The sequence below is a fragment of the Glycine max genome, chromosome 8, assembly GCF_000004515.6.
Source record: "Glycine max cultivar Williams 82 chromosome 8, Glycine_max_v4.0, whole genome shotgun sequence".
NCBI classification, from domain to species: domain Eukaryota; kingdom Viridiplantae; phylum Streptophyta; class Magnoliopsida; order Fabales; family Fabaceae; genus Glycine; species Glycine max.
The window spans coordinates 12600833-12625570 of NC_038244.2; the positions used below are offsets into that span (position 1 = coordinate 12600833).

The 24738-nt window shown below is 33.1% G+C and overlaps 2 protein-coding genes across 3 annotated transcripts; both read right to left on the minus strand.

Moving 5' to 3' along the window:
* Positions 1 to 197: 197 nt before the first annotated feature.
* LOC100785365 (probable polyamine aminopropyl transferase) lies at positions 198 to 6229 on the minus strand. 2 transcript variants are annotated; one of them, XM_014779011.3, is made up of 8 exons: positions 5808 to 6229; positions 5551 to 5603; positions 4440 to 4499; positions 4249 to 4326; positions 2695 to 2824; positions 2324 to 2376; positions 1313 to 1523; positions 198 to 593 (listed from the first exon to the last, which is right to left on the minus strand). In XM_014779011.3, the coding sequence occupies exons 1-8, from the start codon at positions 6136 to 6138 to the stop codon at positions 559 to 561; spliced, it is 951 nt and encodes a 316-aa protein (XP_014634497.1). In that variant the 5' UTR covers positions 6139 to 6229; the 3' UTR covers positions 198 to 558. The 2 variants fall into 2 exon arrangements, with proteins under 2 accessions (XP_014634497.1, XP_006585384.1); XM_006585321.3 differs by having other exon boundaries at positions 1341 to 1523; positions 5808 to 6224.
* Positions 6230 to 7441: 1212 nt separating this feature from the next.
* On the minus strand, positions 7442 to 20317 carry LOC100786418 (myosin-5). Its single transcript, XM_006585322.4, has 40 exons — positions 20047 to 20317; positions 19771 to 19899; positions 18685 to 18828; positions 18432 to 18577; positions 18186 to 18342; positions 18049 to 18107; positions 17800 to 17959; positions 17566 to 17715; positions 17337 to 17473; positions 17115 to 17261; positions 16772 to 16873; positions 16635 to 16692; positions 16453 to 16554; positions 16326 to 16363; positions 15992 to 16118; positions 15729 to 15899; positions 15496 to 15627; positions 15293 to 15399; positions 14898 to 14958; positions 14604 to 14781; positions 14272 to 14477; positions 13912 to 14031; positions 13695 to 13793; positions 13245 to 13460; positions 12569 to 12708; positions 12392 to 12493; positions 11061 to 11460; positions 10943 to 10990; positions 10789 to 10848; positions 10525 to 10695; positions 10242 to 10394; positions 9957 to 10163; positions 9717 to 9866; positions 9555 to 9625; positions 9347 to 9446; positions 9183 to 9239; positions 9036 to 9092; positions 8717 to 8797; positions 7980 to 8062; positions 7442 to 7851 (listed from the first exon to the last, which is right to left on the minus strand). Exons 1-40 carry the CDS (start codon positions 20047 to 20049, stop codon positions 7710 to 7712), a joined length of 4971 nt encoding a protein of 1656 aa, XP_006585385.1. The 5' UTR covers positions 20050 to 20317; the 3' UTR covers positions 7442 to 7709.
* Positions 20318 to 24738: the final 4421 nt, after the last annotated feature.

Consider the following 24738-nt stretch of genomic DNA (forward strand, 5'->3'; position numbering starts at 1 on the left):
GGTTGACTTGTGATTATCTCCAAAAGAGCAACACCAAAGCTATAAACATCACTCTTATCTGTTAATCTATTGGTTTTGTAGTACCTGCAAGATAATATATGTAACTCAATTTTATTGTCACCATTTCTGGACATAAAACCACTATTGGTTGGGAATGAGAGTTTTAAGGAAGCGTTTGTTTCATGGTATCGTAAAGGTTTCCCGAGAATGTGAGCTTGGAAATATTATATTTCCATGTTTGGTATAAGTTTTAAAAAAAACATTCACAGGAATACAAAATCTTCATATTTACTCCTACTTTGTTTCACATTCCCATGATAAAAGGTGACTATCTTGATTCCCATGGGAATGAAAGTTACTATTTTGAGTAACTACTAACATTGTTTCACATTTCTCTCTTCAAAACATATTTTACATTAGCTGTAAAGAGGTAAGATCAAATCCTAGAAACCAGCTCACAAGGTTCTCCAGTTCTTCACACTTTTGCTCAGTGGAGAAGGGACACTAGCAGACCAAGAGTCCAGATCAGGCAAAGGTCCTGTAAGTGCCATAAAATTTTCACCATTTTCCTTTGGCATTCTCTTCCAACTTACCTAAGAAATTCAAAACACAAACTGTAAGCATCAGTGCAACAGGTATTCATAAAAGAAATGACAAATTTTCAATGCAATATTTAATTAATTTTTAAATTAAAAATTGAAAATGACCCAATAATAAACAATGAGCACTAATACAATTGCAGCACTGCTACTTTGCTTTTTTATCTTGATATCCTACATGGCTTTTAATCTTGAAATAGAAACTCTCTTCTAAATAAATTTGTAAATACTTGAATTAAAAAAATTAATTTAGCATTTTACACATTGATAGGTACACTGAACTTCACTTGAGGAGTCACATCTCAAATCATGCATGCCAGATTACACCAGAAGTGTAGGTATTTGATAGCAAATATCTTTCTTCTTTGCATTAGTGTAACTTAATCTCCACAGAATATAAAGTTCTTAGGTACAAAGAACCCTTGGTAGTTGATATCCTATCACCAATTCCCCATCTAAATGCAGCACTATTCCATGGACCATGCATCATAATCAACTTGAGAATTAAAACCCTGTATATTTATGCTATCTGGGTCAGGCACAATATCTAATGTGTTCATACATTTCAGAAACGTTCTGCACAGGAAGTACCTTGTATTTTTTTACTTTCTACTATTCTATAGCATATAAAGATTAAATGTTTTGATGAGCTGATCAGTTCAGAAAAGTACTATCATAGTGTAATGCATGGAGCAAAAGAAACAACAACAAACCCAATGCCATCAGCAACAGAAGCATTACTTGTCCAGGAAACGCTTTGGATAGTGCTTGCAATGCTGGATTTAATAACCATGATTCATCACTTGAAGTTTCTTGATCAGTACTTCCATCCACGGCACTTGGCCCCCCACCAACACCACCACAATTCACCATGAAGCGGCCATTGGCCATCAATCTCTCATGTAATTCCAACCAAGTACTAACCTGCCAAATGCATTAAGAACTCTGAAACATAATGCTACAATTTCTTGAGACAGTAAAAGTTAATTTTTTATTACTGTCCTCGGATTTCTCAAGAAAAAAGGCAACTTAATCAATTAAGCAGATCACTGCACGAATTCACTTGTATATAATTAAGAAATTTTCAATCTCAATCACTTGTACTTTAGAACATTTTAAGGATTAATTTCTGCTTTATGACTCCATGATCATCAGTTTAAAAAAAGTTTCATCTCAAGTTTATACAGGTTGTAGAAAAAGAATGTTGAAACAGAAATAGGGAAAGTAATGGAAGAACCAAAATAACTGTTTGTTAATTATAAGTTCTGATAGCATATTAGATTTTAGCTTAAAACCAATTGATACTAAGTAAAATTGTCCAACAGATATATAAGCTGCACATTGAGAATTGAGGCAGATGATGTAGGATTTCCTAACATCATGTTAAGAGATGCAAACAAAGACTCTGCACTTGAAAAACTTCGTGGAACCCTGTGCATGGTCATGTGAAGAACTCATAAGTATTCAAATTCCATTAACTTTTCTCTTTCTATGCCATATAAATGCAAAACCTGAACCATATTCTAAAGTATTAAAGAAATTTGGCAAGACTGAGTAAAAACATTAAAAAATGCCAATTGCCAATTCCATTTTATAATTTTTATTGGTGGAAGCATAAATTTGACAACTATTATGATAAAAACAAGATACACAATCTGTCATTTGACCAAGAAGAACTTCAAAATGATGTAGTACATGCCTGTCTTTGTGTAAAAAGTACATACCTCTTGCAACTGAGGCAAAACTTTTCCATCAGAGAACAAGTCAACTATAATGCCTGACAATTGCTCAAATATAAGTTGGCCAACAGTAACAGAATAATCTCCACTTTAAATAAATGAGGAAAAAAGGTTATTTTAATGGTGTATGATACTGCATAAATAAAGATGCGTCCAAATGATGAATTCAACCATGCATTGCTGCATCAATGTTTTCAATTAAATTGAGCTTCACTGTTCAATTAATTTCTTCACAAGTAGATGAAAACACAAACAAGGTACAGAGTTTCTTTTAATCAGAAGTATAGGTAGTAGAAAATACTTTCAACCAGCCAGGTATATACTAAAGTAGGCAATATGCAATGCGAATAACTCACCAGCATATCTTTGGTGAAAATCTTCTGAGGTAATGAAGACATCACCAATATGAACATTTAAAACACCACCATTGTCCGTTGTCTTTTCCAGATCAGATAGGCCAAAATAATCTCTTGCTTTATCGATCAACTAAAAGTTTTGGTTTTTCAAGATAAAATGGGTTAGAATGCATGCATCAAGGATCAAATCAATTTAGTAAATATGATAGTAGGATAACAAGGAATAAAATTTAATTGAAAGCATTTATCATATTGTTTTAAACAGAAAATAAATTTTCCATCTAGAATGTACTGAGATTTAGTAAGACTTTTTTGAATATATATAGAAAACAAATAAACATTAATAGATAAGGAGGGGGAAATACAAAGGATATGATATCCTCAAAAAGAAATCACAAAGTGGAGGAAAACAAAACAAAACAAAACCCCTATAGGAAAACACAAAACAAGCACATTTCAAAGGAAAACAGGAAAAGGAACTGCCCTAAATCCATATCCACAACAAAAAGGAAAAAGAAATTATAAAACAATCAAAACAACACTCTCTTTTCCTTTCAATGAAGAACAGAGTTTCCAAGCTAACCCAGTTAATCCTTGTAAATCCTTTAGGCCTTTCATAATCTACTGTTATTTCTAATCTTAGAATATCCTTTTATAATCTCAGCTCTTCTTCATTCTATAGGTATTTACTGAGAAAAACACCCTTACTTCCTATTGTAAGGTCCTACATTGATTATAATGCATTAAAAATAAAAATAGTAATAGTAATTAATGTAGCCTTGGAAATACTAGGATTTAATGTGGTGTCAGAAACCATATGATCCTAGGACATAGTTCAATTCTTATTTATTGTTCTTATAAATATAAACAATATGTATTCTTTCATGCATATAAGTATCAGTATGGTGAGTACAAATAAATAAGCAATTCATTCAAACTATTGCTATTTTTTTTCAACTCAGGATCAGAGCCAGAATAGGAAGTGTATTGAATTGGACCAGTACCAGAACCTTAAAGTGAGGATTTGGAATTGGCCTAACTCAACCCCAAATGTTAGCTCAGAAGGTGAGAATTCCCAGACCTTATAAGCTCTACTTTGGCCATATCTAATAAGTCAATGTGGGATCTCCACAACTACATGTGGTGTCACTTCTGGTTACCCATGATCAGCTATGAGAAAGTCTAGGGTCTACATAAGAGGTAGTTTGACTGATAACGAATTCTATTTCCAAAGCAATAGAGTACCACCATAATTCAAATTTACATCTCAATAATAGATTAAAAACCTCAATCATATACAAGTAGAAATGGGATGTTGCTTATTTTGTTTTAACTGGAAAGTTATCACTGACTATGGAGTTTCAATTTTGATAAGCAGGTTTCTGAAGAAATCATTGTTTCATTGAATTCACCAATGTTATTGACTATAGATCAATGAAGTAAAGATGTAAATTTAATACAGAAACTGATGCCACAACTAGCCAATGGGGTAAACCATAGAAACTTCATTTAAATTTATGAAAAATATAATTGCAGAAAAGAAGCTTATATTACAATTTGATCAATCTCCCAGCCATCAAGTTGCAGTGAAGGCCATAAGTCAAGCATCAGGTGAGCTGCAGTTCCACCGCCCTGAAGGATTTAAAAGTAGTATAATATTACTAACAAGATCACTGATATTTTAGAAATTCTATCCTGTAAATTCCCCAAGACAATAAGTGACATCTTAAAATTAAGTGAATTACCAAACCTAAGATTGCGATGGGACCTTTTGGAACAATGACTGGCAAGCTTGCAAATTCATCCTGTTTAATGCAACAAGTTCAGAAACCCCTGGCATGAACAATTGATCTAATAATGTGTACATAAATACAAAAGTACCTTGCTGTTGCATAACATTCAAGAAATGAAGTTAGGAATGATGGAACTTATGTACCTGTATTCACCCTAATACTCAAAGAATATGACAACCAAAGATAAAAATGAAAATGATTCTAAAATATGCAATTACTTTAAGCACAATGGCACCCCACATAGAAGTTTTGTATTAGCCTTGAGTAATTATGCATTTATACATGTTTCTGCATCTATACTTTATTAGTTTTACTAACTATATCAACTATATCGCATAGCTTTATTCACAAGAATGAAATAAATAACATTTTATTTAACACTACATGACTCAATGGCCATCTGATGGCGCTAGTTCAGCTGAGAAATGATTTAATTTAATTCTAGATAGGTTTCATTAGAAAATGAATACTAGATCAGAGGCCATGTTTGTGCTTCAATAAAATTGCATCACTGACAATGGAAGACAAACTTTCAGTTGTTAAACATGATATATTTGGCCTAAAAACCAGTTTAAAATCATCTTGACAATTATTTGCTGGTGTGTACCCTACGGTGCCATTCTCACCATTGATATAGGGCTTATACAGCTATGTCAACAAATTTTCTCAATTCGTAAACTCCAATGGAGTCAGATTACTAATTTGTATTTAAAATATGACAACGCCAAATCAATGAGGTAAGCTGAACATAGTAAAAACTTAAATGAAAAGCAACAGTAGTAGTTCTCAACCTTGAGAATGCAAGTCTACAAACTGCAAGCAAAATATGAACACAACTGTATACACTTCTTCCTACAATCAATTTGAGCATGAATTTGATATATGAACCACAGTTAGGAAATAATGTTCTTGACAATACATTAAACTTTCTTTCATACTTAACAATCCAAATATCATTATTTTAGCGGGAAAGATTTTTACTTTTAAAGAACATACACATAAAACACACGTCCATACAGTAATAAAAAAAAAAAAAAAAACAAAGTCAGAGTAGAATACACACCCAGTAAGAACCAGTCCATTTTTGTTCCTTGTAAAGAATGCTGTGAACACTATCTGCAACAAGAGAAACACAAATTCTGACACATCAGCCACCCTTGGCAAACTGCTGAAGGAAACTGTGATCACAAATAAAAAAATTACAAACAGTTACAAGGAAATGCAAGACCCCAGTTGACTACTTTTCAGACCCAGATGACCCATGAAGTCAAGTTTGAATTTTTAAACACAATTCAGACATAGTGACAGAGAAGGGAGTACAAGATGAATCAAGGAGCAGCATTCTGGACTTTGGGGTGTCCACTATGAGTATGTCATTGTAATCAGTTTTGAGAGCTGTGAGCACTTGAAAGTTCTCTTCTTCATCGGCTTCTACTTGTTGTTGTTGTTGTTGTTGGGCAGAAACAGAAAATGAGAAGTGTGCATTGGACTTTGAGTGATGATGGGTAGAGAGGAAAAGGGGGTGTTTTGGTGTTGAGCTGAGAGAGTGAGTTGAATCAATGGAAAAAGTAAAAGGCTTTAACTTGATTCCAATGGCCACATGGGGAAGAGGAGGCACGAATTTGGTTAACGGCAATGCACACCCTCTCATTGTGTTCCTTTGGTTCAGTGTCAAAGCCAATCCTAAGGGATAAGTCAACTCAACTGAGAACTCCTACTAGTCATATCCAAATTCCAAATCATTTCCCTCTTTTTGCATTTTTATTTTCACCTTTCTTGTTAGATAATAGAAGTATCTACAAATTTCACTGCTTGTTGTCTTATTTTTCTTTCTTAATTAACTCATTTTTTTGGTTTTAAATCTTACTTTCTTGTTACATGATGTCTTTACACACTGGTGAGGTTATTCTTTTTTTAGATTTTATAAACTTTGTTAAATTATTATTATCTTTAGATTAATTAAATTTTATTTTAAATTATGATAATCACTACCTACTCTTATGATAACCACAGTAAAAACAATAGTAAATTGCCCTTTTTCACTTTTTACTTTACCAAATTTTTGCTGCTCCTTCCTTTACAGGGAGTTTGCATCTTCTTCTCTGCATTCCACTCAGAAAATCTGCTTTTGATCTTAGACTTGTAACTTGAAGAGATCCGCTGTTGCATCAGTACAAGTCCCACATCGCTTGATACACAATTTGCAAGTAGTTTATAATATCTTAGCCTCAGCTAAAGTTTATCCCTTCTTGGACGTCTAATAAAATTGGAATCGACTTAATTTTTTTATATATAATTTGTAGCTCTTCCTCTTTCTGGCTTAAGTTGAAAAAGCATGGGCTTTCACTTCGTGCTCCTGATATTTTTATTTGTTACTGAATGCTTATTTATGCTCGTTTCGAGCACATTAAATCCCCAAGCTATTCCCAAATGTGCATTTAATTAGTTTTTGGAAAAATAATTTACCTTCCGTATACATGTAGTACTAAGTAAAAGGTTACAAGTCTTGTGATGATGGATAAAATGACTGTTGTATCCTTTCGGTGCCGACCCAAAAATAAGCAAGACCTTTTTTAGTTGAAAAAAAAAATAAGAAAAATCTAACGCAAATTTTAAAAGAAATTTTTTATTTTAAATATGTTGGACTTTTTACTAACATATGTGACTTTTTTTATTAACATATGAGATCCTTTTTATTTTATAAATACTTATACAAAATATTTTTTTTTGCTGATGAGCCTAAAGCATAAGCTTTAGTTGGGTTGGTCGTGTATCCTTACTGATGATGAGCCGAAAGCACAAGTATAAATATTTTCATTGGGAACTCTTATATATGAGATCCAGAATTGCTCCCTTCTAATAGGTTTCATATTCTTTTTCTTCCATTGGACAAATTCTAACAGACTAAAGTGATCTTCTGGATCAATATCTTGTTAAATTTTACTACAGTGAACTAAAGCCAAACTTTCCTTCATTTCATTACTTTTTGAAGTAACTTCATACAACAATGGCAAAATTCGCTGTGGCATTCCTTGACAAGAAGCCTTACAAGAATAACCAACAAAATTGGGATCTTCCCAAAAACAAATGTAAAAAATTAGAATAAATAAACTAATTACAATTCTTCACCTCACCACTCAATTACTCTCTCCACACCAAACCCAAATTAAATCAATACAAATCAGAAACTATAACTAATATCAGCACCAAACTTTCACTAGCTCACTGAGAGTCACTATCCATTTGTTGCAACAAGAATTGGAAGTCAGATCTTTGCCTGAGGATTGGTGGTGGATCCACATCCATGTCTGATAGGCGGATGTCACTCATTGACCGGAACATCTCCTCCATTAAGAATGGTATGCTGAGTTTTGTAAAAGAAACCAGTGCAAAATTCTATCAGCAAAATGTGTTTCTATTGACTAAGAAGTGACTTTGGATTTGGAATGAAAAAAGGGGAATAGGTCTAGAAGCATGTTAATAGTTAATTACCTGGAATCCACCTCTAGAAGGAATGAGCTGTTGTGTATGTTTATTGAGTCTTCTGTCATAATCACTCTCATTCTGCTAATGACCTGTAAAAACAATAGTCGGAAGGGGAAAAAAAGATTTTCAAGATCTTTGTTATCATGTGTGATGAGGTCATCTAATGCAAAATGAAGTTATGATTGTAATTAATTTAATGCATGCCTGTTGTATTAATTCTTGCTGCATGTACTCTAGTTGGGAACTATGTGCCACTCAGTTGTTTTGATAGTTTTGATGTTAGGATATAAATAGAGTGGTTCTATTTCCTATATAGAAATATGATTTCTTCTGTTTTGTGATTACTCGTTCTAATGCAACTAAATTTTTATGGACCACCTCAATAAAGTTTACTATCTCTCTACAGTTTTTAATCTGATTATTGGAGGTTGATTATCAATATTTTTTTAAAGTATTGCTCCTTCCTTTGTTGTCTTTCATTTTTCTACATTAATGTAACAATCAGTTATGATGCAAATCTGTTAAGTGAAATATTTTAACTGAAGTAATAGTTTGACTTCCAGTTTCAGAGTTTCTTTGCTTCAGAAACATGTTAGTTTCTTTGAAAGCTATAATTCATTTTGAAGCAAAAATGTTTGCTAATTGTCAATTTGTCATCATATTCAAATGAATTTTGAAAGGTTGGAAAAGCTGTACACAAAAAAGCAGTATAGCTAATCAAGGTTGAGGAGACAAGGACTTACTTCTGCAGATAATCCATGTGCTCCATACTTGTCATCCCAGAACATAGTTCCTATACGATATATTTGTGGAATACTTAACACCTGATATAAGAACAATAAACAAGAAAAACATTACAATAATAAGAGTTAGAATCATCCTCTTTTCTTGGTACTTTTAATATATTATTTAGATAATTAAAATATAAAGTAAAAACTTATTCTTAATAGAGATCTAAAAGTTAGACAAAATCTACTTTAATCCAAATAGGTTCAAGGTAGAAACTATGTAAGATACTAAATGTGCATTGTGTGTCCATGATAGATGAGTTAGTTAAGTTACCGGGCAGAGCTCATTTGTGATCTCCTCCAAAGATTTTTGGGTCTTTTGATGCAAAACCTGCATTAAAAAAACATTTTAAAAATTGAATATTGAGGAAAGGGTAATGAAAGAATGCATTTTCTTTAATCTTGATCCAAGAAAGTATACCAGAAAGCCCACAGCCTGGCGTATGTGTTTGAGCTCATCCCAAGATGATCCAGCAAACTGCAAAATAAACCAAATACAAAAGATAAAAAAGATGTAGGAAATGTGTTTCTTGCACTTTTGCCTTTTTAGTCTAGGCATAGGTTGTGGCAAATTTATTAAGTTACCTGGTCTGTTGCTTTAAGACACCATAGTTCCAACTCATGCAAACCTGCCTTCAAATATTCTCCATTGCTAAAGGAACAACACTCACGGCGAAGCAACAAACTGCAACACCAAAGTTTTCAAAACATAATGAGAATTCATATTAAACTGAATAAGCATTTACTACTCCAAGATGTTTAGTGCAATTAATTGAATGAAAACTCTGTTCACCTATTAAAGAGCTGGACATTCATGAATGAGAAAACCTGACTAAATATCTTCCTTGTTATGATGGGAGGAACCTGAAGTTACAAGATGTAGAATATTGAAAAATATCTTCTCTGATAAGTACAAACCAGACAAACAAACATTAAGAGAGTAATTCATGCTTACATAGTTATCAGACAATATACGCAAGGCAGTATCTAGCTTGTCCACAATGCCTTTCCAGTACATATGCAATGCCTGTTGTTTTGCAACAATATTTGAATGGATGTTTCTGGATGACCCTCTTATTGATCTAGTCCTTATGGATCTTGGTGCCTGCCAATGGGGATAAAAGATTTACCAAATCGGCCAATACCTAACTTTCTGTTGTACTTTGGAGTTTGATCTTAAACATGTGATGCTTACCTGTATACACAGATTTAAGAAGGGGCTAATCTCTTTCTTTAAACTATCACGGATCATTCCATATATCTTCTCAACATATGCAGTTAAATGTTGCTTAAACAGAATTGCCGGGTACTTGGCTTCTACTTTAGATTGACCATTTGTCTTGTCCACCATTCCACTGTAGCCACTTGAAATCCCCAAGCCCATTGAAGATGAACGTAAACCCTGAATTTGCATATCAAGCACCATTATATTTTAACATTGATTTAATGCATTGAAAACTTGCACTATTGAAAAGCTCACTTGTGCCATTTTGCCAAACAAAGAGGCGGGCGAGTTTCGATTACGTGACACTGCCTTAGTTGTATTGCTGGCCTTCATTGTACATTGTAGATAAAACAGAAGTGTTGATGTTGTTGAAAGCCAGTAGGCTAGATCATGGATTCCTTCTTGACTCTGCCAGAACATAAAATCCAAGTTACTTTCACACAATAATATGAGTGATTACATTTAGGTTGAAATGATGATGTTTTATTTAGAATTCCTTAATCTTTGTCAATGTACTAAAGTTCTTGCAGAATACTACCTCTATAGATGATCGGATAGCATGTGTAATTTTATCAAAAATATGAGTCTTTTCTGCTTCAAGGGATCTCCAATGAAGAAGTGATTTATATACAATACAAGCAACAGCTGGTCTGTTTTTCTCAAATCGCTTATCTTCCGTAAGACACTTGAGCAGTGCATCATGACTTTCCTGTTTATAAGAGATATGGAAACTGTAAGCACCATATATATTTGTGTGAAACTGCATGACTTTCCCTGACTTGGTCTTGTCTTTAAGACATACCTGTTGCCTATCTGTGAGTGATCTTTGTTTAGTAAGCAAGAAGACTGGTGCTCTCGGTTCCTGTAAACACAATTTTTTATTTGAAATTAACATACTGTTATTGATTACATAGCCAGGAATTCTTAAAGAAGAAATGAGGTAAATTCTAAAATACTTTTCTTGCTTGCCATTCTTCCTCGGTTGAACTTCCATTATCCAAATTCTGCAACATCATAAAAGATAAATGATACATAGTGAAATAATTCTAAAAGGAAAAACTTTCAGTAGCATACCTTGATTTGTGAAGTCATATTATCTGCAATAACTCTTGGTTGCACTTGCATTTTCTCTGCAACAGCAACTTCATGGTCTGGTTCTATTTTTTCTGGATGAACTTTCTGCTCTAGAGCAGCTGCTGAATGATCTGGTTCTATTTTTTCTGGATGAACTTTCTGCTCCAAAGCAGTTGCTGAATGGACTGGTTCTATTTTTTCTGGATTAACTTTCTGCTCTAAAGCAGTTGCTGAATGGCCTGGTTCTATTTTTTCTGGTTGAACTTTCTGCTCCAAAGAAGCTGCTGAATGGTCTGATTCTATTTTTTCTGGATGAACTTTCTGCTCGAAAGCAACAGCCGCTGCCTGCCTCCGTAGGGATTCATTCTCTGATTCTAGATTTGCTATCTGATCCTTGAGGCTAGAGACAACATGAAAATTTTACTATTTTAATGGCATGTATATGTTACTTTCAGTTTTATGCTTCTTTATTCCTTCCTATTAGAGAATAAGTCCCACATTGAGCCTGAAGTGCCTAGATATTTTTGGACAAATAGGCTATTCAAGCTAAAGGCTCTCACTTGGAACTTAAAAGCCTAAAAAAATTAAAAAAGAGACTAGCCAAAAAAATTAAAAGGCCCAAAATAAAAGGAAAGGGCCAGGACAAACACAAAAAATGGTTATAAAAGGTTAGAACAGACATGAAACAATTTTAAGGAGGTATATAATCAAGAGGGCCATGAGTTTAAAGAGCATAGATATCTTTGGACAAATAGGTCACTACTAAAAGGCCACACTCTTGGACATGGCTCTTACACAATTCTATTACTTCCTAAATTTATTTTTAGTTTAGTGCCATTAGTGATGTGTAAGCCACATAAGTAGCACAACAGAGAAGCATATTATGGCTTGTGTTATGGAGTTGAATTTATTTGTTGAAAAATTTTCAATCTTCCCTGAAACTATTTACTTCATTACCTACAGAAGGTACCAAATGCAAAGTAACCATATAAATGCAGTGAATTAAAAACTTATAAAATGAAAGGAAGGAACAGTTTATCATAATATCCATAGTTATGTTGTTATCATCTGATTTTTTAAAATCTATTTCATGAACAAATACTGGACCTACACCAGGCTCATTTTGGTGTACCATTTGTGTATCCTCTTTTGCTAAGGGAGTTGTGTCCATCAAAACATCTAACCCTAAATGAAGGGACCTCAAATATGCACATAAAGTTTTTATTAGCTACACTCAACTGCAGCCATGCTCTAGTAATTGTCCATGGCAGCTAAATATCACTGAAACATAGAAATATTAAAAATGATGTGAATAATATATTAGATCTTACATTTTGATCTCTTCAAAGAGTTCTTCATTTTTTGATTCTTCCAAAGCCTTCTGGCATAGAACCTGGTTCTCAGACTCAAGGTTTGACAAACTCAATTCTAATCTGGAGTAATAAAGAATAGATGGTCAATGCCAGTTATGGTGGAAGAGATATTGTGGCTAATTATTACTTAACAACCTTTCAATAGTCTCCTGAAGTTGTGTTGCTTTAAGCTGTGCTTCTTCTGCCTCTTTCAGCCTTTCTTGGTTCTCGTTCTCGACTTCTGAGAACCTTTCTTCAAAGTCTTTAATCTTGTTTTTCAGCTCTTCTACTTCAGTCTGTATTTTCAGAACTTCAATTTAGGTATTTGTCATCATATAAAGTGTCAACTGCAAAGTTTTTATATATGCTGAGCTGTTTGTATGCAACTGTGACAGTGCATAATATTTATATCTTTACTTTTCAAGTTAACTTTTTCTCCTGCTCTTTACAATATTATTTGATGGATTACCATTGCTGTCAGAATCAAATCCAGTTACATGGTATGCTTTATATGCCCCATATAATTATAGCTGCATTTGCAGTGTTTACTACCTTGCCAAAAATGAGTGAAAACATATGTTTTCTTACATAAGGTAGTTTCTACTTTCTTTATCTATGAATGGTCTTGAAATCTACATTGTTAACCACTTTTTCAGATACTACTAAATGGCCAATCTTCTTTTATTGTAACATGTCAATAACAAACTGGAACTGTTACCTTTTTCTTTAATAAATTACCAGAACTTTTACTTAATGTAATTTGATTGTTCCACCATTTTCATGCTCAAAGTAAAATTTTCTAAATATATAGGAGACAAAGTTTTAGATTTACCTCCAACTCCTCATTTTTATTTGTCAGTAAATCTAGCTTTGTGTTGTCCACAACAGGTACCTCTTTAATTACTGGTGGTGCTTGTTCAATTGCTATTTTTGCTGCTTCTCTCTCATGTATAATTGCAGCATGGGCTTCATCTAACTGACCTTGCATTTCTTGTAAAGCATTTTGCAATTTTGCAATCTCTTGCCCTTTAGCTTCTTCAAGATCTGTCTGCAAGTTATTTTTTCCAGATTTAGATGGGGTGGATAAAATGCTTTATGAAAGAATCAAGGTTTTTTTTTTCACTACTATCTTGAATAGTGTGCACTGAATTAATAACTGATTAAAAACTGTTACAAAAAAGCTTATTCTGATTGATAATTATGCTGTTCAATTTTACTGGCATTAATATTTCATTTGAATCCGTTTGGTATTTATCAAGGAGAACTAGTTGAAATTCTCTACCCTCATGTGCTTTTCAATATCCAGTCGCCATGTAAGCTCCTCAACACGCTTCTCCAACTTGTCCTTTGCTTCCTTAAGTGCCCCAGTTTCTCTTGCAGCCTGCAAAGCAACTTAAAATTGTTACCATGGCTCTACTTTTGAAACATTTTTTTCTTGTAGATATGCTAAAATAATTGGCATTAAATTATAGAAAATGATACATAAAAATAGAAGTTACCATCCGAAGCTTTCTGAGCTCTTTCCTTGCTACTTTAGCTCTCCATAGACATTGAAGTGCAACAGTTGCTTTCTTCTGCTGTTTGTAACCAGAAAGAGCTTGGGCTCTTCTCCATTGTGTCTGTAACATGAAATGAAATAATTAAAATTATCAATATAAAAGAGAAGATATGTAATTTCCTATTATGCATACTGTCAGACTCATCTAAAGTATCTAAAGTAGATTCCAAGTTTTTATTGATGAAACTTTGATGAATTTTTCAATGAAAAATCATATTTTGGATTCCAAATTTTTTCATTAAGCATGTCATGAATCATGATCTATGTTAGTGTTAGATATTCTTTCTACAGATGTATTTACCTGAATTTTTGTTGAAGCCTTTGTTCTTCTTCTGTACCTATATTCATTTCTTGCTGCTAATGCTCTCAAACCTGATTGAATAACTATAGCTGATGCTTGTAACGTTGTATAATTCATTCTTGCTCTGTGTGCACGCACGTGTTTCTGTATCCTGATAGAAGCTGCTTCCCTCCTCATATTCTCATAGAGTTTACGTGCAAGTTTAGCTGAAAAAATAAAGCCAACAAAATAAAAACTCCTGTTATTTCCAGAACAGAACCATAACAATGATGCACTTAAGAAAAAGAAGGACATGACTAAAAATGCAAGTCTTTTTGGTGAAAAAATGTGACCTCTCCAAATCTTTTGGATATGAATAGTGGCCTTTCTCAAGGTGATAAACTCCTTTCTCGTTAAATGTGTTCGGATTTGTCTCTGTATGAGTTTGGCCGCTTTAGCTAAGACTTCGGCTCGTCGTGCATCTAATTCAGCCATCTGACCAGCTCTGAGAAATACCTTTGTTTTCCCCATCTGATTGAAACATCAAGAGGAAAAAGCATTAGTGATTATAACACAAATTCCTGAAATTTTATGGACAATCATTCCTTTTGCTTCCATATGACATCTTTTTCCATGCATGGACTTACTTGATAGCCTTTTAAACCCATCTTATCACAGATGGCCATAGATGCCTTTTTCTCATCAGAGCTGCACAGAAGAAAGCATTATTTAACATATGGGTGTATGAAGCTTAACTTATATTTTATAGGACTTGACAATAAGAGATATAGATATGATATTTATTTTCAAGTGATCCTGAATTGATTCTCTATAATATGAGCTGCTACATTGATTGTTCTGATTTGTTATTGTCAAGTGATGCTTTAAGAAGTTTAGCCAAAAAGAATTGCATTACATCTTTGATTCATGCTTCTTGCTCTATTTTCTTGAAGGTGTGTGAATGCAATATAAGTAAAAAGAAAAAGAAAAAGAAAAAAAATCATTTCATTTCCATTTTCTTGTAGACTAGAATAATCTATACCCATCAAGGACATCAGGAACTAGCATTCCAAAGCGATCAAGAAATTCTTCAAATGTCCTTTTTGTTGGATATCCAGCACAACTAATCCTTATTGCCTCAAGTACTCCCTGAAAGGGTTGTGATGTGAATTTTATTGGTGGGAAACTTTCTCAGATTCGCTGAATCACCATACATTTCAGAGATAATATGAAAATTAAACTTACCCCACATCTTAGTTGGTTCAAGACATTGAAGTTCTCAAAGATTCCTGGCTGCAGAACTGTATTTGGTTTCACACATCTTATGTAATGCGGCTCTGTTGTGTTCAGTGTCTCCATGAGAGATTGCAGTTGTTGCTGTGTATTAAGATTTGATTCAGAAGAAATTCATGGGTTGATTATTTCTAGAAATAGATGGAACTGGCCAATTTTTCAATGTTGAAATTGTACTGGTTTACCTTAAATTGTGAACCAATGGAAGAGAATTTTGATTGCTTTGATGTCTCCTCTGGTAAAGGAGGGAAGATATTAGCAACAAATGAACACTTGGAAGCACATAAAAGAGCTTGATGCTCTGCTACAACATAATCTTTGTTTTTATCAAGAAAATAATCTGCTTGATATGTGACCTGTGCATCAAAAGGTTCCATGACAATAAATTAGTAGTTTTAATTTTCTGAGTGGATGGACGAGTAAAATTTTAGAGTTTTCTCAAGCTTACATCTCCAGCATAATGGTTAATTGTGAAATTTGTTCGAGAAAGTTTTGGCTTGCTGAAGCGCTTGTGTCCTTTATATGTCTGGTACATCTTTTGTGCAAAAGTCTCATGAGTTGATTTAGGGAACATGCTGCAGAAAACAAGAATATAATTAAAATTTCAACTATTATATAACTTTTGCTTCCTATTTAGCAAGGAAATAAAATTGTCAAAGCAAGTTCTCCCACCATGTTCTCCTGTATTGAGGAATTCTTTTGCAGGCATATTATAAGCAAATATGTTTATCTGTTTTGTCATTTTAATATGTTCACAGTTTTTTGAGTAAGAAATGACATACCAGGCTTCATCAAGAAGAGCAATAATTCCCCCTGGTTTCTGCATGCAGGACATATAAATATTTTCACAATTTTATCTGGTAGAAAAAGCCTTTCACAAGCAATGATGATTAATAAGTCTCTGACTACCTTCTCAATAAGATCGAGAACATCCTGATTATCCACAAATTCTACATAGCTCCAATTGATTTCCTCCTTTGTGTACTCTTCTTGCTCCATCTTGAATACATGCTGTTGAAACAAATGCATTTCTATATTATTATTTGCATTAATAATGATGTTCAAGTTGTATTTAGAAGTTATAACCTTGCCTGATTAAAATGTTGTTGCAACTTCTCATTCGTTAGGTTGATGCATAGTTGCTCAAAACTGTAAAAGGAGAACAGATGAGATTATAAATAGAGATGTAGAAACTGTAGTTCTGACTTGTAATAATTATGCTGTTTACCTGTTGATTTTGAAGCTTTCAAATCCATAAATATCAAGGACTCCTATTATGCTTACTGCATTGGAATCTTGACCAATTGAACTGTTAATCTTGTCCACAATCCTGCCAGATTAGAAGAATGCATTTAGAATTTGTCACTCCTTGTCTCAAAACTGAAAGTATGTTTGTTGAATAGGAGCTATAAAAGCAAAACACTTCAATTCAAAGAAGATTTAGTAATGTATTATGAATAAGGTTATTAAGGACTAGTATGTTTCCTAGACATCAATGGTTTTGAATTTTCAACGTCCTATACTGAATTAGGTTAGTTACATGTTGGTGTAATTGGTTAGTTTGTTTTTACCAATCAAACAATTTGGAGTAGACAGTCTTTGCCAAGGCATCTCGGCTCAAAGCAGCTGCATCTGGGTCAAGAGGTTTGGTAATGTTACCATCAGGAGTTACAATGACACGCTCGCAAAGTGAGTCTTCCAGTGCTTTCGCATCACACCTGGACATAAACATGGTAAGAGACACCAAAGTTGAAGCATAGGAATTACACAGTTAGGGGGATCAAAGCTTGTACATGAATAAATCTGCGGCTGTTTGGAGGTGGAAGAGTGATTTATCATCTTTCAATTTGGAAGAATCAACTTCTTTCCCTTTGACAAAGTCAACATTTCCAAGATGGAGGATTGCGGCTACCACACGGAAGATCGCATCCTGTGAAGGGAAATTTTATTTGATCAAATGTTTGGATAAAATCAAATCACTGCTTCAATTGAATGTGATGCACTTATGCACTGGTCCAATACCTGCTCTTCTTGGCTAATGCCTACAATATCCATTGCATTTCTGGTCTCCAAGTATTCTTTTGCATCATCCACATTCGATACTTGATAACAGTTTGATTGATTAAGATAGTGGAATTGCCTTGGATCCCCTAACTTGTACTTCTTGACATCCTATTAAGAAACTTTTAACTATTAGATTTTGTGAGGTAAATGTATGTTGCTGAAATCCTTTCAGGATAATTATAGAATGGTCACCTCTGGTGGTGCTGCACAAAGCATGTAAAAGCAATGGTAGTTTCTCTCTGGATCAGAGACCTGGCAAACTCGTGATCTTTCGAGGAGATATGTACGGATTGCAGCTCCAGAAATCTTCCCATTCTTGTCAAATTGAATTTCAACAAATTTACCAAAACGACTGCCACAAACTCCAATGATTTTATTAGATCAACTAAAATGAGAATTGTTATAGAAAATGTGACCTGAGAAAATATCTAGGCAACTTACCTTGAGTTGTTGTTTTTGACAGTTTTGGCATTTCCAAATGCTTCCAACACTGGATTTGACTGCAGAAGTGAAAATGTCACTGCATATACCTTATTTTGAGTTAACCAAGTAACAATTTATGGGTAGTTCAAACTCACCTCCAAAACCTGTTGTTCTACAGTTCTTCCTTCTGTAGCAGATCTACCCCCCATGAATGCTAGATATCTCATGAGCATTTTCGTTGTCTCAGTTTTACCAGCTCCACTCTCTCCACTTACCAAAATGGATTGGCTTCCATTTTCATTTATCATTGCCCTGACACATTTAACTGAGTCAACTCTATAATCAATTTGTTTTCCAAGTTTACTTGTGCCAAATATATTTCTACATTGATGTGAATATACCTGTAACATGTGTCAGCTACAGCAAAAAGGTGAGGACTAAGCTCTCCAAATGCTGCTCCTTTGTACTGCTCCATCATATGGATGTCATACAAATGCGGCAGTCTTCGAAAAGGATTCACTGCAATTAAGATATTCCCTGTATATGTCTGTTTATTTCATTTATTTTTGTCAGATTTTTCTCTCTCTTTTACTTATATAATTTTTCTATCGCATATATTAAGAATGGAAATTTGATTAACTGGTTGTCACTCACATATATCTCATTGAGAGAAAAACGAGTTGCAAGGTTATGCAGGACTCCTGGCTCATGAAGGTATGCTAGCTTGGTCATGTCATCAACTCCTGCAGGTGGTGCCTCTGTATCTTTGGGGTATATGCTTGAAATTTCTGCCACCACCTGAAATTTAGGGCATTGCTAATGTTTAGTTTTATATGCTTCTCTATGCTTGTACTTCAAGTAACAATGCTGGGAGGGGGATTGTTGACTTTAGGCCATCATTCTGGCTAGTCAAGGTTGAGATGTGTCAGAATCCAATTAAATTACAATTCTTAAGCTTGTGAGCTTAAGTTCTTTTTTTTAGAAAAAAAAGGAAAAAAGTTGACTTGACTATCAATTACAAGAAAAGCTTTTGGCCCAGTGATAAGCGCTTGATTCAATATAGTGTGTTTGGTTTCACGTTGAAACCATGCAATGCACATTAAAAACGTAAACAATTTAAAGCTACAAATAGTTGCTTCTTTATCACCTCGTAAAACTGAATCAATTCTCCTAAAATCACCTATCTTTGGAAATCTTATTTGTGTAACTAGTTAATGCTTAATTATACTGTATTTGGAAATCTTATTTAAAATAATTACAGTTGAGGGATCGTTTTTCTTAATAAGAATGTGTTGTTACTTAAATTCCCAGTGATTCTAAATTGGTGGTGAGTGTGAAAATTGTGGCTGCAGCCTTTGTGATGAAATTTCACCTTGGTGTTGTATTGTTATTTTTTCTACCTATCTTTTCTCTGCTACCAGGCTAAGAACAAATACTGGTCAAGTTTTAGCATTATCACATAATATTATAAATTTAACTTCACACAATACTTTGGTTAAGAAAAATCCAGTGAAAGAACAAAAAGAATTAAAATTACAGTTGATGGATCATCCTATATAATTCTTTCTACAAGTTATTGCATTTCCATCATTCAGATCCAAAGTAGCTATGCCATTCTAGTCAAAAAGCAAATTTCTGCATCTATGAAATTGAACAATTCTAATCAAATTTCCAAGTGTTTCACCAATGAATGGCAACACTTTCATTAGTCCAATTTCATGATCAAGTAAAAAGGCTTACAGTTTTCCCATTTGTGGCAATGATGGTGGCATTTTTGCCTTTGATTTGTGTCACCTCACCATCAATCCATGCATCCTCAGGATCCTCAACCCAAACCTGTGATCCAACGATGATGTTCACAGGTGTTCCCTGAACCAATCGCAACAAGGCAAGAAAAGGTGTAATTGTTAACACACATGATCGGACACCAAAAAAAAGTGGGAAGGATCAACAACAACAACCAACAAAAACACAAAAGAAAACTCATTTTTTTCTTTTCTTTCTTCAGATTCTCACCATGATGCTGCTACTACCACTAAACTCTTCTTATCATGAAACTCAAAATGGTGGCTTGTGGAACTAGACAACCAAGATGAATGAAAATGAATGCTTATTAAGGAGAGAGTTTTTGGTGGATGCAATAAAAAGGGTGGTGTTGTTGTATTGTATCTTAAAAAATGCTGGTGTTGTGTATTGAAGAGTTTTTCAGAAAGCAGAAAGGAATGTTCAAAAGGAAAAACAAAGGCATAGGGAAAATATGCCAGGGTGGTTAACAACTTTTTAAAGCTAAAGGCCTCACCTTACCACCTTTTTCTTCCCTCTCATAGTCCCATGTACTATTTATTTTTTTAGCTCCTTCCACGACAGATGCTGACTTGGCACCAACAGAAGACCCAGAAAAAATGTGTGAGGAAAAATAATAATTATTGTTACAAAAGATTATTCAATTTCATGTGTCTGCAGCCTGCAACATGATCACACAAAAGTGGGGCCATGTTGCTTCAGCCATACGGAGAATGAACCACCGTCCAGCTTGATAATTTTGAATAATTTGTGTTTTTGGTGCATGTTATACAATTTTGGTTTTTAATAGTAGTTTTGTTATTGTCTGGCCAGGTGTGTATTATTTGGTGTTATGGTGGGTAGTACTAGTAGCATACACAGCTGGTGTTACTTGTCAATTGTCATATGTCATTAATATAGATTTATAGTAATTACTATCCTATATAGTTACCTTTCTTACACATGCTAAATATTCATGCATGATTAATTATATATTATTATATAAGGTGAATATATTCAACATCAATTAAAAAGAATAGATTAATCACCGAGCACATGAATTAATTGATGTAGGATTATTTCAATTTAATAAGTGATCTCAACTTTGAAGCCTGGATATGCAACTAAATTAAATACTTAGAGAATTTTATCGTTTATAACAATCATCTTATCCCGACTCAAACAGAATTACCTTCCATGGAAGATACCTTGGTCTAGACCAAAAAAAGAAGGGATTAATTCTCATAAAGTAGCAAACCATGATTTCATTTCTTAAGGAGAGGGACAATTACATTTTAAATTTGACCGATCTTTAAGCACAATTAAATTATATGGAAGATACTTGAAGAAAATATTTTATACATCAACAATAAAGAGTTTTTATGCTATCAATCAATTACAAATTAGTACATGTGATAAGTTTATTGACTTTTTTTACCTAATAAAATAAGACTTATAATAATTAAATTTAAACTTATAATGATTTTTATTTAGTTAATAGTTTGAAACTTTTTAAATTAACAATGTATAGAAACTGAACTACAAAAAGCTAGAATTTACATATTGCGGGCAGAGATGACAAGTTGGAACAATGGAGTGTTGGTATATTGTTTAGGCAAAAAGAGAGCATTACATCAATTTCTATTTCATACGTTATTCCACTATGTCCAAAGTCAAATGTCAATTGAGTTGAAGGAAGGCTCTCATATTAAAGATGCCCAAAAGAAAGAAAAAAAAGAAGATTGTGAAAGTTGATCCACACAAGGGATTCCACCTGGCATAGTGAAGGCCAATGGGGCCCCAAGTTTTCTAACTTTATGTATGTCTCCACCATCCAAAAATAACTTTTTGTCACCCTTGGTGCTTTCAGAACTTGAAGTGTAACTACTAACAAAAATACTACCATCTATCATTCTGTGTATCTAGAATCATGAAATTGAAGGGCGGTTAGAAAACAAGGCTGCAAGATTTTATTTTATTTTATCTCTTTTATTTTTCCCTTGTGGGACGGTTAAGGGTGGTGCCACATTTTTTGGCCTATGGTTCATTCACATGAGAAAAGGGTCATGTCATGTGGTGTGGTGGCGGGGCCTTGAAGCATAGGAAAAAGCCTAACACAAGCGTGGCTTTCCAACCAAGCTTTGTTCATCATTCTTTTTCTTGTTCCATTTGTTTAAAGAAATTTTGCTGATGTGGGCATCATTAATCATCATTACTCTTGCTTATTAAGTGTTCTAATTTGGATATTTTCGTCAAATGTTTATATGATGGGGTGGCCTATATGGCCCTCAAAGAAATTTAGATCTTGCTGTACCAATTACCAAATAGTGATGTTATAGGGTAGATGCTTCTCTTGTCGGTCATTGGTCCAAAGTAGTTTTGTTGAAACGCAACTTTTGGAATTGCTTTTGACTCAATTTTCTTTTTCAATGCAGGAATATACGTTTTCTTAGTTGAACAAAGGGGAAGGGAAATGGAGTGTAGAGAATTTGAAGATGGAAAGTCATGGTATATGCAAATGTGTGTGGGCATTTGAATCCTTCACTTCCTTTTTTAATCCAGTCTTTCATTATATTTTGAAATGTCCATTCCAATATTTAAATTTATATTTTGAAATGAATTTTTCAAAATATGATAAAAGATACAGAATTCAAATAAAGAAATTCATAAAACAAATGTCATGTGTGTAATTGGTATTTAATAAGCCCAATTATGTCAAGCCTACCACACAGGTCCATGGAGTTTATTCTTGGACATGAACAACTGTTTCCATCATGGCCTAACAGCTTCGAGCCTGTGGTTAACAAACCCTCCTACACACATGACACACCCACAAAAAAAATTCTCTTTTATGAGTATTTATTATATGTTGTAAAAAATGGTTGGTTGTGTAAACTATTTTTTAAGTCCATCGATGAAAATATCATCAAATAATATTTTCCATAAATCAAAATATTATTAGTTGATGATACAATGAAAGGTTTAATAGACATATAGCTTGAAAAGTTTTTAAATTATCAATCAATTAAAAATCATTCTTAATATAATTTTTGACATAATTATTATAAAAATTAATTAATTTATCATACGAAAATATTTTATAATTGAATGATATTATAAAAAAAATCTTTTAATTATCAATAACTATTCTATAGAGAAAGCTATAATTAATTAGTATACTAAAGACACTAATCAAGAAATAAGAAGTGTTATATGCTAAATATTTTAAATTACTTAAAATATTATTATGGAATACTTTTTACATTTATATAATATTCATTTTCTAATTTCCATTCCCTTGATTAGTGTTTTAAACACTAATTAACATTTGTCATAAACTAACAACAATATAAAAAAGTTTATATGAGACAATTTATTGTTAGCCTTTCCCTCTCATTGAACACCTTTATATAGTTCATTTGAAAGATTACAAAAAAAAAAAAGTGCAGGGTGATTTTCCTTATCCACTCTAATTTATTATGATTTGTTAGTCGATAGATCAATTCTTATGAATCGCAAGTGGGTTCTACTTTTTTCCATGGAAGAAATTACTTTTTTTTAATGGCACAGAAGAAATTACTTATCACTTACCATATATACTTCTCATATTTCAAACATTCATGAGATTATGGGGCTTGTATGTAGCACGATGATGGTGCTTATGGTAGAAATAAAGAAAACCAAAAATTCATTGTTTAAATTGTGTACGTGAAGTATACTCTTTCACGTAGTATTTATTTCATGAATGGAAATGAACATAAAATTGAAGTTTGGAAAGGAAAATTGGCCTATCAAGTCTAATTTTATATTACCACTGTTGAAAACAAGACACCAATAAGCTAATGGTTATTACTATATTATGCATATACCTATTGATTCCTTCTCTTTCCAATCTTAAATCTTAGTTCATCTTCATCCGAGGGGTACAATACCCTTCTCTCCTTCTAGGCTTCCATTGAAGACTCTAAAGAAGGAAGGTCTTTTTGTCTAGTTGGTCCAATACTTCGTCAAACCACTATTGTAAGTGAACTGGAATCACCTACTTCACCACACCTGCACTCTAGGTAACTTCTATTAACCTTCAGAGCTTAAACCTTTATGGAATTATATATATATATATATATATATATATATATATATATATATATATATATATATATATATATATATATATATATATATATATAATAAAAAAACCTTTAGCGGAATATCTCATCTTTTTATATGTGACCTTCTAAATTTTTATTATTTCAACTTTGCTGATAACATCTTTTAACACTTTCGACAATGATTTCACAATGGAATCACGATTTTGTTATATTATGATAGAACAAAGATGATTTCATAACGAAGTCATAATTTTATTATTCATATTATACAATGAAATCATAATTCCGTGAAAAGAACATTTTGAAAATAGAAATACGAATCAACCCCTTGTTAAGGACCAATAACAATGCTAGGGGAACAATACCAACTTCCATGTCACTTACATTCATTTTGCTCTGTTGGACCAGAAAAAATAATGATTTTAACCAGTAACTATGGGCAATTGCTTCCTACACCTCTTTTAAGCTTATGGAACACCTAATCCAAAATGTAAAATTACATTCCAAAAATATCACTCTAGAATGTAAATTTTTACATTCAGGAAAGACTTTCCAAAATGTTGTTTTACAAAATTATATTCCAGAATTGGTGTAGCTGCAGTAAGCAAATGGGAGGTGTAGAAAGTAATTTTCACAACTGGCTTCCTATGTTTTCGGAAATTGCTATTTACAGTTTTTTTTTATTTCTAACACTACCATTTTATAATTTTTAAACTTTTATTTCCAAAAACACCCTTTTCTAGAAATAGTTTGCACGAGTTAAAATTTCTCATTCCACATTCTAGAAATTAATTCCTAGAAGTGTTTTAACACTTCC

Coding starts and splice junctions, on each gene's coding strand:
- LOC100786418 (XM_006585322.4), bottom strand. Junction 18,108..18,185: donor TAGAACAACAGGTTTTGGAG/GTGAGTTTGAAC, acceptor TCACTTCTGCAG/TCAAATCCAGTGTTGGAAGC. Junction 16,119..16,325: donor GCTCTTCTTGATGAAGCCTG/GTATGTCATTTC, acceptor TGTTTTCTGCAG/CATGTTCCCTAAATCAACTC.
- LOC100785365 (XM_006585321.3), bottom strand. CDS start 6,138: ATGAGAGGGTGTGCATTGCCGTTAACCAAATTCGTGCCTCCTCTTCCC. Junction 4,327..4,439: donor CCATCGCAATCTTAGGTTTG/GTAATTCACTTA, acceptor TAAATCCTTCAG/GGCGGTGGAACTGCAGCTCA. Junction 2,377..2,694: donor TTTTCACCAAAGATATGCTG/GTGAGTTATTCG, acceptor AGCAATTGTCAG/GCATTATAGTTGACTTGTTC.